Below are 10,564 nucleotides of genomic sequence, written 5' to 3'. Positions count from 1 at the left end.
AGATAATAATATATCGATACTAATAAGGTTAGAGTTTTTCAAAAGAAAAACTACAATTGATTATTATTCTAATCTAAGTCACATCATCACCTACATCATGGACCAGATCAATTGTTATATCTTAATATGTTTACATTATTAAGATGATAATTGCAAATAAAGAATTCAATACAAACATAACAACACATAAGAAAGAGGTAAACTAATATGTAGAAAGAATATTCATAAAATAAACAAAGATTCGTCATCATACATCATTCATTCAAGAAAACAAACATATCACATTTGAAGACTCTTACTAGACTTGATTAATCTAGATACGCACCATTGACTTAGAATAATGAAGCATACACTTATGGTGACAAAATTATTGCTCTACCGAACCGACACACACAAAGTTACACCGTCATAAAAACCTTGGGGCCACCTTATGAGAGGACCTCATGCCACTCTTGTCACCTAATCATTCTTCTTTACATGAGTATAAATGATAAATAGAGTCCAGGATGGCTACACAAAATGAAATAATCCTTACCTCAAGGTACGAAACACATTCAACGAGATTCCCTTCCTACAAAATGTCCTACAAGCCATCCATTCATACTGGTATTTCACTTAGAAAAAACCACATATACAACATTTACCACACATGTTCACAACAATGTTATCACTTAATAAGGCACCATAATATTCTTAAACATAAATAAAATCTATGGTCAATCTATCTCAAACAAGCCAAAGGAAAAGAAACTTCCAACATACAATTTGGTGCTTATAAGTGGCACTCAATGTGAAATCTTTCTCAAAAGGTTGTAGTCATCAATATTACAAGCGCTCAACGATACTTTCTGGCACTTAGCGTCTTGGAGCTAAAATGCTTCAGACCTGAAGTACAAGGATAACGCTAAGTGGTGTCCTGCTATCGCTCAACGCTAAAGCATTCACAATTTTGACCCTCATCAGTACAAAATTGGCATTCAGCGGCCTGAAGCTAAAATGCTCCCAAACTTGCACAACAAACTAGCGCTCAGCGCAAACCTACCACCACTCAACATTGTATTAGATATCGGAAGATGAATTTCTTTTATTTGGGGGAAAATAAAACATGTTCAAATGGTCAAATTGGTATTCCCTTCTAGTATTTTGGTCAAAAATAACTTTTAATGTCAAGACACATATCATTTAGCTCAATTGATCATATCCTTAATTTGCTAATCAACACAAACTCAATTAAGACAAATAGCATGATAAACATCCGAAACAAACCAAATTAAGCATATCAAACTTCATCATATAACTTAATCATACAAATCCCTAATTTAAGGTATTTATAACTTAAAAGTAATGCAATAATCTTTCCTTACCTGAAAGACAAACTAAACAGCTCGAGAATCCTTATAACACTCTTAAACACATAAGTGGCTCTATTTTCTTCCATGAACAACACAAACACAATCAGTGCATGCCAATAATACCACTGATCAAAGACTAGCAAAGAAAACTCAAACACTATATGTGAGTTAAAAGGGATCACATGTATAGAAAAAACAACTTGACCAACAAAATTGATAGAAAACCAACTTATTCTATTAAAGAAACTAATCAGACAAAAATGAAGAACTCACTGCAAGAATCATCATAGTAGTCTCCGAAAAAAAAAAACAGATATTTAGAAAATCTAGAAAGAATGGAGAAAACTCTAGAAGAGAGGTATTTAAAGAAATAATATAATTTTAAAATAAAGTCATTTATAAAATTCTAATTATACTTTAAACTTTTATTGTTAAAATAATATATTATCAAGACACAATGCTTTAGACTTTTATAATAAAAAAAGTCCACAACTAAATCCAACAATGATATCTTAAAATTAACTACTATTCATGTTAACTTAACTAATTATAGTCGATATGTTAACTTAACTAATTATACTATATTAACGAAAAAGAATTTCAGTCGATATAAAAAAATAAAAGTTCGTTAATATCACTTAAAATTCTTTTAACAAACTTTAACTGAAATATAACCTTAACAAAGAACGACTAAAAAAAATAATGAATATTAATATCTTCAAATTATCAATAATAATATTTTGATATTTAAATAACTTTTTACATTTTATAACAATTGAGATATTTTGTTTTAAAACAAATTTAATAAATATAAAATGACTTTTTGTTAAAATAATTAAAAATAATAATTTAAAACAACATTAATTTATATTTATATTTGAATATATTATAAGCTATACAAATTTAAAACGAATGGATTTTTTTTCTCTTAAAAATCTGTAATAGAGAAAAAGATTATCGAAACCTTAATGTAAGGTTAAAAATCAGAAAAAATGCTATTTGAGAATGTACATGGCTACATCATAACAGTCATAAAGCAGTAAAAAGAACTATAACTGATCAATAGAAACAATAAACTGCGTTCATAAAAAAGGATCTTTCATGCGCCCAGAGCCACGTCTTACTAAGCAAGAAATTTGAAGAACGAAAATCATTGGCAATAGCATTAAGAATATTTGCATTCTAGACATACAACCTCTTTCTAACCCTTCAAGTAGCTTATCATCTACAGAGTGAAGAGAGCGTGAGAAGGCTTAAGTCAAAACTAAGATCATAATTTTCTCTCATAAATTTAGCATTGCCTGCTCAATAATGTAGCATTCTAATTACGCAATGGTGAAGATAGATATCAATTAAAACATGTCCTACATAAGCCTCCTTATAAACTAAATAACATGATGGAAGTTTAGTACCCAAAAAAGTAAAAACATGCAAGTTAGAAGCCAAATTCGTACACAACAATACAAACAGGAGGCTTGACTAGGCTAAATTCACTTCTTTCTTTTCTTTGGGGGCTGCAATGCTTCCTCGTCTTCTTCTTCCTCATCCTCTTCATTTTCATCTTCCTCAGCACCCTCGTCCTCCTCTTCTTCGCCTCCCTCGTCTTCATCTTCCTCGTCATCATCGTCATCCTCATCGTCTTCATCTTGCTCATCACCATCTTCATCTTCATCCTCTTCTCCATTCTCTTCCACCCCACCTGCGCCACCTTCGGGTGTTTTCTTAGAGTTGCTCCTGTTGTTGGAATTGTTGCCATATCCACCTCCATCTTCGGATGACAACTCGTCTTCACCCTCTCCCTCTTCACCCTCCCCAGATACACCATCTCCTTCGTCATCGTCGTTGCCTTCATCATCGTTACCGTCTTCCCCCTCTGCATCGTGTTGCTTGTCTTCACTCTGGGATGTGTTGATCAGTAAGAGCCGGTAGAGATCCTGCATCCATTTTTCAAGACAAATGAACCAAGGAGATGACACTAACCGATGTAAACAAATTGAGTTACAGAAAGGAAAAAACAGATGTTTAATTTGAATATGTAATTAAAAAAACAGAGTGGTGTGTTTTTTGAGTTGCAAATTATTTTTCTCGAAACATGTATTACTGTAAATGGAGATTTGCGATTCTTAAGCTAAGTGATTAATTTAATAACAACTCTTTAACTAAGTCTGAGTTAGAATTTGCAAATGATGAAATGAACATTTGTAAGAACTTTAACCCTTTTAGAGTCCACCTTGCTTTAATCGAAATACGTAGATTTTGATTTGAAAGGATTTAAGACTAATATTATTATATAATTTTAGATTGGAAATTCATTTTGTGTTTGTGGAAAAGAAGAGAATAATTGTTTAATAAAACTAGTGAAAAAAATTTTAATTTTCAATTAACTGCCGAAGAAACAACAAAACTTAGTCTTTCTTAAAACAACGCATTAGTCATATTAGACATACAAATATTTCAAAAGTTATTTGCGATTAAACGATGTTTATAAAGCAGGACCGCAAATCTCTTGCTATATTACATGAAATATATATTGTGCTGGAGTTGAAGTTTTCATTTTTTACCATCGTTGTTAGTTTCTTTGGATTTTATCAAACGAAATAAAAGAACAGTGTTCAAGGCAATAAACGATGTCTATTAAACGATGGTAAAAAAATGGAAACTTAAACTAACAACAATATATATTACATGTTTTCCCGAAAAAAACGAAAAGCTTGTGGGACTGACTATATAATTTATTTAAAAGATCAATTATTATTAGGCACTACACGTACAGATATCTAATAGTAATTAGACACGTCATTCATCACATCTTAACTTTCTTTAATTAAAAATATAAAATAAATAAATATTTCTTCTTATAATCAAAGGAAACGCATAATATAACATTTTAAAATGGAATAGGTAAATACTTGTATAAAATAGGATTGATATATTGTTGGAAAATTAAAATTAAATAGGAGAATACTAAATATTGGTGGTAATGATTGTTTAGATAATATTGTAGTGGGCAACTACATAGAAAACAAAAGTGACTGACACTGTTTACAGTTAAGAGTTGAGACATGAGACAGTGGATACTACAATTATGTCCCATCGTATAAGATTCCACCTTTTTTCCCACCCAAGATGCCAGGAAGCAAAACCACAAAAATGACACGCGTTCGTGAAGCGTGCTTTACGCTCAAACGGCATATCCAAGCGAATAACCCATTCGAATCCGCTTCCCTTCCCTTTCTTTCACTTTTGACTTTCACACGCTCACACGCGACAAAAAGATATTTTTATAATTCATATACCCAACCGGGCCCCACAGAGTAAAACCTCGGAACTAAACTAATCCCTCAACCGCAATTTATATCTTCTACCCAGTTCCGCAACGGGAAACAAACAAATCCTAATTTTTTTATTTATTTCCGGCTTATTTTATTTTCCTTCCTCTACCTCGTCCAAAATAAAATAAAATAAGTGCGTACGTTAGCAAACGCCAAACCTAAAAGGTTAAAAATCACCGGCGCACGGAAGGATAAGGTTACATCGCATCGGTTACCCAAAAAAAATCCCAAAGCTCGGTGATTCATCAGTCCTACATGCGCATAATAGCGTGTAGAATAGGCACATACTGACAAAGACCAAAAAATTTTCCCATAATTGCTTAGACCATAAAAACATGAACTCGAGAGATAACACAAATTGCTTTCACAAAAGATATAGATAACGTTAGATCTTGTCCAAGTTAAGGCCAGTAAAAGCTTCATACCATAGTTTAGTTCTTTTAACGCTTTAGCTTTTTAGACTGTTCTTTTTTTTTAACAAAAAAAATAAGGAGTTTAGAGTGAGAAAAACAGAGAGAACTGACTCACCGGAGCCAAAAGGGTGGCTTTGACGACTGCAGAAGCCAGCAAAGTGACGAGAACTTCCGCAGCGCACGTCAACGCGCCGTAACCGAACGTAACCGTCACCGAATTCTGTTTAGTCTCCATTTCGTACAACAAACAAACAAGCTCCTCCTCCAACTACAAGACCTTATCCTGTAAATAATAAATATTACAATAAATAATAATTAAAATAATAATAATGATATCACCATATTTAGATCTTCTGCAAAATATTGACAGTGGCTCTTGTTTCCCAAAGTACCAAAATCTATGACACTGATGAGTATTTTATTTTTGTAAAAAAATAATTAAATTGAAGTTCTCCTGGGAAGGAGGAGATGCAGAGGAAGCATAATTGACATATAATTAGGAAAGCGCGAGAGAAAGCAGAATTTAGGTTTGAAAGCGCAGGCGTGGTAAGAGGAGGAGTTTGAAGATGAGATGGCGAAAGAAGGGAAAAGAAAGGTGAAAGCAGTGTAAAGAGAGAAGAGCAAACGTGGAATTGGCGAGAATTGAAGAAGGAGAAGGTTGAAAGCGCTTACCAGGAAGGAAGATCTGGAGAGGAATGAGGTGGATCTGAAGGTTTGGAGCTCTAAAACCGGGGAAAACAAGCAGCATAAGCCCCGAACATTGTGGACCGTTGGATCCTGATCGTAGAGACACAGAGCACCAAAATATAGAAATATCAGAGGTGAGTGAGAAAGAGAGAGAAGGAAACACACAGAGGTACTGGAGACCGAATGCTCGTAATTTCTCACCCGAGAATCGGGCAGTTCGGGCAGCCTAACCACACGGGAAACACTCCCTTACGGGCTGCCCTACTGGGCAGGTAAGGACAACTGTGAGTTTACTTAATTTTAAAATGCTTCCTTTTTTTTTCCCTTACATACAATGATTTTTCATTAAATTACCCGGTCTTCACCGGAAAGTCAAGTTTTAAATCTTAAAGCATTAATGCCGTTTCTTGTTCCAAAAAAAATAAAAGATGATTCCGCACACGTGCCACACGCCTCACACGCGTAACGTACTATCACTGTTCCTGTGATTATCTTCTCCAACCATGGTTACTTACTTTGTTCACTCTGGTTTAACCATGATTTACTAACCAAGGCAACGAGAGTAGGAGGGGTTGTTGAAATATCAAATATATATTAAATTCATAATTTAGAACGGACTCCGCTCTGGGCACCAAGCATCTTTTAGTATTAAATAACAAAGATAACAGAATATTTAACGCTGTGCGTGGACGGAATATCTTCCCTTTTTTATAAAATTAAAATATGTTCAAGTTTTAATTATGATGAAAGGTAACGTTCTTTCACATCATAAATTACAGAACTCAACTTATATTCTTTTTATCAGTTTCGTATCTTAATTATGAATGGCTAATAAAGAATAGTATTTTGTAGGTGAAACATTGCTCATCAAATTAATTCATCCATGCCACGTAGGATAGTTATTTATTTGATTACCAGTCATGACAGTGTGATCAATGACACATAAATTAATGATGAAAGTACGTGAAAATTCAGCTTGTGACGGAAAAAAAATAAGGAAACTGAGAGAAGGGAAAAAATGCTAAAGGAAAAGAACAGATGCGGGGTCAACATAACATAAAAATAAAATTAAGATTTTAATTTATATACAATCTCTTGATTAGAAATTCACGACCTTTTAATGTGATTAATATTTTCTTTCCATCTTTTTCTATAGGAAATAACTGTAAGAGATAATATTAAAATTTATAAAAATCAAGTACATTTTTGGTAATATCAATGTTTTTGTTGCGTTTGATCTTGGAAAAATGAATTGGGTTTTTATTCCTAATTTTTTAAAAAATTGGTTTACTCAGTGTTAAACGAACAAAAATTATATTTTTTATTATAATTTGAGTACATTTTTTTTTCTTTTCCGTTTTGATAATTAGCACGAAAGCGGTAAGAGATAGATAAGAGTATAACCATAAAAAGACCATAAAATTTCATGAATGATAATCGGTTGTCTTGTATTTGAAGAGACAATGATGAGTCACACATGTAATAATAACGATTTAAAGTGGGACATCTATGATGTGTTAAGAAAGTAGAAGTTACAAAGAGGAAAAATAGATTTACGTTACTTTAAATGTCTCTTATTTATTTCTTTACCTGACTGTTTGGTGAGTGTTATAAACTTATTAGAAGAGGAAGTATTATCATTAGAATTACTATTTATCATTGGCTTCAGGGTTTTTCTTATTAATATTGAAAGAAATTATTGTTTATTTAAATTATTATTTTTCTTATTACTATTTATTAGTGAGAGTTTCTCTATCAATACTATTTATTATAAATATTAAAAATTTATTTTTCTAAATAGATGTAAATTAAATCAAATTCTTCAATTGATGCTTGTTGTGAATTTATTTTATTTTATTTTATTAGTATTTGTTGTAATTATTTTTTCATTGACATTAATGTTATTTTTTCATATTTTTTTAATGTTGATTGAAAAAACTTTTAATAACATTAACTATGATTTGTTTTTAATATAAACTAGAAGAATAGTTAAGTAAAAAAATGGAATAATTAACTAAAAACATTGTAAAAGCAAGTTATGAAAGAAAGTATGATTAGTAGTACTCCACCAACATTAACCCTAATTGATGGTGGCTTGTAGGGATGGTCTCTTAGTAGATTTTTCTGAATAAGTTTGTTTTGTTGATATAAAGAAGTGCAAAAATCATTTGCATTAACATATTTTCTTACCAAAATGGAATAAATTGTTTACATATGTACTTTTGTAAAAACTACTTGATATGACTTGGAAGTATTTGGGTCAAAAAAAGTAACTTCACTTGGCAAAGGGATTCGATGAATTTTCTTTTTCCTTCTTTAGGAGATATGAAAAGAGTTTTTTTTATTGTTGAAACTTGGAATTTATTTTTTGAAATTCTTAGTATTTTTTCTTGAATAAAAATTTTTGTCTCAATTTCCAAAAAATTAGAAAAATTCAATGTTAGGTTCAAATTCATGGTATTTTTTAGAGTATTAATAGTCCAAAATTATTTTCTCAATAGCACGTGAAATTGGTACACCTTTATCTTTATATTATTATATAAAAAATAAGTATCAAAGTTTTTTTGTATGTGTCTTGGTTGATGATGATTTGTTATCTAATTTTCCTAATCAAATTTTAGTGAAAATATTATGATTAGTGTTTACTGCTAATGTGAAGTATGAGAAATTACATCTATTTTGTTTAAATTGTAAAATGATTGATCTATATATATAATTGTAGACCGTTACAATAAAGTGTCAATGTTATTTTTTTGAAGAGAGAATAATTGGCGTAAAAATACAACATTATGGTCCTAAAGAGGTTATGCACAAGATGAGACTAAGAGTTCTTTAGCTCAAGTCATCAAACTTATGGTAGAACTTGTGGTGAAGCCCTATGATGGAGTTTGTGGTGGAGTATATGTTTCAGTCTTTTACGGTGCAACTTGTTGCGAAACAATTTGAGTTGGTGGTGCATAATCATGATAATATTTGTTTTGTGAATGGATCTTCTCTTGTTAAGAATCTTGATGATGGTGTAAAATATGATTCATTGGTTGACATATCTTCTTTGAAGGATGTCACTTTCATTGTCAATAGTTTACAGGATTTATAGCAATTAGATTCAACTCAATAGTTCAACATCATTTCCTAATCCTTTGATGTCTATCTAATGAGATTCGTTTTTGTAAAAGAATTAAAAGTAATTTCTAAATATACTAATGTTTAATGAGAGGGAAGATTCTAATACTCAAAGAAGATGATGAGTTTGTTCGAATTACAAGAAAATCTAGTAAAGGTAGACCAAAAATATTTCTAAGTGAATCCTCCAAAGTAAAAGTTTCTAAAAATTTAAAGACTTTTTTTTGAAATGTGAGAGAATTAACTAATGATAAAAAAAAAGTTTATACATTAAGGAATTTGTCTTTTTTCTGACCTAAAATTCAAAGTATGAAATAATTTTCGTGAAAGAAATCATGAATTTTTTCCTAATAAGTTTTTTCTACCCAAAATATATGTAATTTTATTGTAGATTTAGTGTGTTTTCTTTATGTTTTTCTTTTTTTTTTAATATAATATTTACGTAATGACAGCTATGCCCATGGTAAACTTGTTTAAAAAATTACAATTATAATAAGTAAATTAGTTTAACAAAATCTTGTTAGTTGAAATATTTCCTCTTAAAACATTGATAAAAATGATTGCAAAGAAGTAAGAAAAACTAAGATAATATGGTCATTATAAGAATTTGAAGAAGCATCTAGGTAAGAAGAGACTTCAAGTAGCATCAACATACAGTGACGGATTTTAAAAGTATAATAAAAGTATTATAGCATTATTTTATACATATACAAAAACTTTAAAAGTGTCAAATATAAAAAATATATGATAATTAAAAATAAATATTTTAATTTATATATAAAAGAAATTAAAGGCCTAGACTTTCCTCGAACAAAAAGAAGCTCTGCCACTGTCAAAATGGCTTTGGGGAGGGTTTGACAGTGGAAGGAACAGCTTTGGATGCCATTGTTGTTTCTACATAACGCATACGCTTTATTTGTTTCTACTTATGTACTGGAGATGCACATAGGAGACCGATGATGACGTGCTTGGATCAATTGATTTACGAATAAACACATCAATTGGATAAAAATAATTTTATATAAATTAAATATTAATATATTAAAAATAATTATAAATAATAATAATGTTATTAATATTAAAAATAAATTTAAAATTTAATGATTAACTAAAATTAATTTTAATAGTGACAAGAATTTGATCATTTTATAAATATATTACTTTTTAATTTTTTTTTATTCATTATTTTTCTTAATCTAAATGGTCTTACTTTCAACTCTTTCTCCTTTAATTTTAGTTTTTTTTTTCACTGTTTGAAACAAAGGCAGCCTCAATACAAGAGAATAGAGCGAATGCACAAAAGTAAGAGTGAAATGGTAGATAGATACAAAAGATTATGAAGAAAAAAAAAATTGCACAGGATGGTTATGGTCCATTAGTTTCAGTGCGTACTAACATGGGTGTTGAGTCCTAAAATGCATGCGACCCTTTTTCCAATATTAGACGCTTGGATGATAGTGTATTTAATGTATATTCTCTTCTAATTATTATATTTTAAAAGATTTGTTTACGTTTCTAATAAATTTTGGTAATGTATAAAGTCTTAACAAATTTAACAACTTTTTTTTATTGATTAAGTGATATGATTATTATTTTGGTAATGTGATTGCTATACATTTAAAAAATTATATAATTTTTAAATTGTAAAATTATAAGA

At 30.3% G+C, this 10,564-nt stretch overlaps 1 protein-coding gene across 1 annotated transcript; it reads right to left on the bottom strand.

Annotated features, from left to right (window-relative positions):
- Positions 1-2,610: 2,610 nt before the first annotated feature.
- On the bottom strand, positions 2,611-5,937 carry LOC148205487 (uncharacterized). Its single transcript, XM_088103375.1, has 3 exons — positions 5,770-5,937; positions 5,213-5,380; positions 2,611-3,286 (listed from the first exon to the last, which is right to left on the bottom strand). Exons 2-3 carry the CDS (start codon positions 5,330-5,332, stop codon positions 2,843-2,845), a joined length of 564 nt encoding a protein of 187 aa, XP_087959501.1. The 5' UTR covers positions 5,333-5,380; positions 5,770-5,937; the 3' UTR covers positions 2,611-2,842.
- Between the last annotated feature and the right edge of the window lie 4,627 nt (positions 5,938-10,564).

The sequence above is a fragment of the Vigna umbellata genome, chromosome 1 (genome assembly GCF_029865625.1).
Source record: "Vigna umbellata cultivar VRB3 chromosome 1, Vumbellata_1.0, whole genome shotgun sequence".
NCBI classification, from domain to species: Eukaryota; Viridiplantae; Streptophyta; class Magnoliopsida; order Fabales; family Fabaceae; genus Vigna; species Vigna umbellata.
Note: the sequence above shows the minus strand (reverse complement) of the source record. Positions and strands in the feature narration are given on the sequence as shown.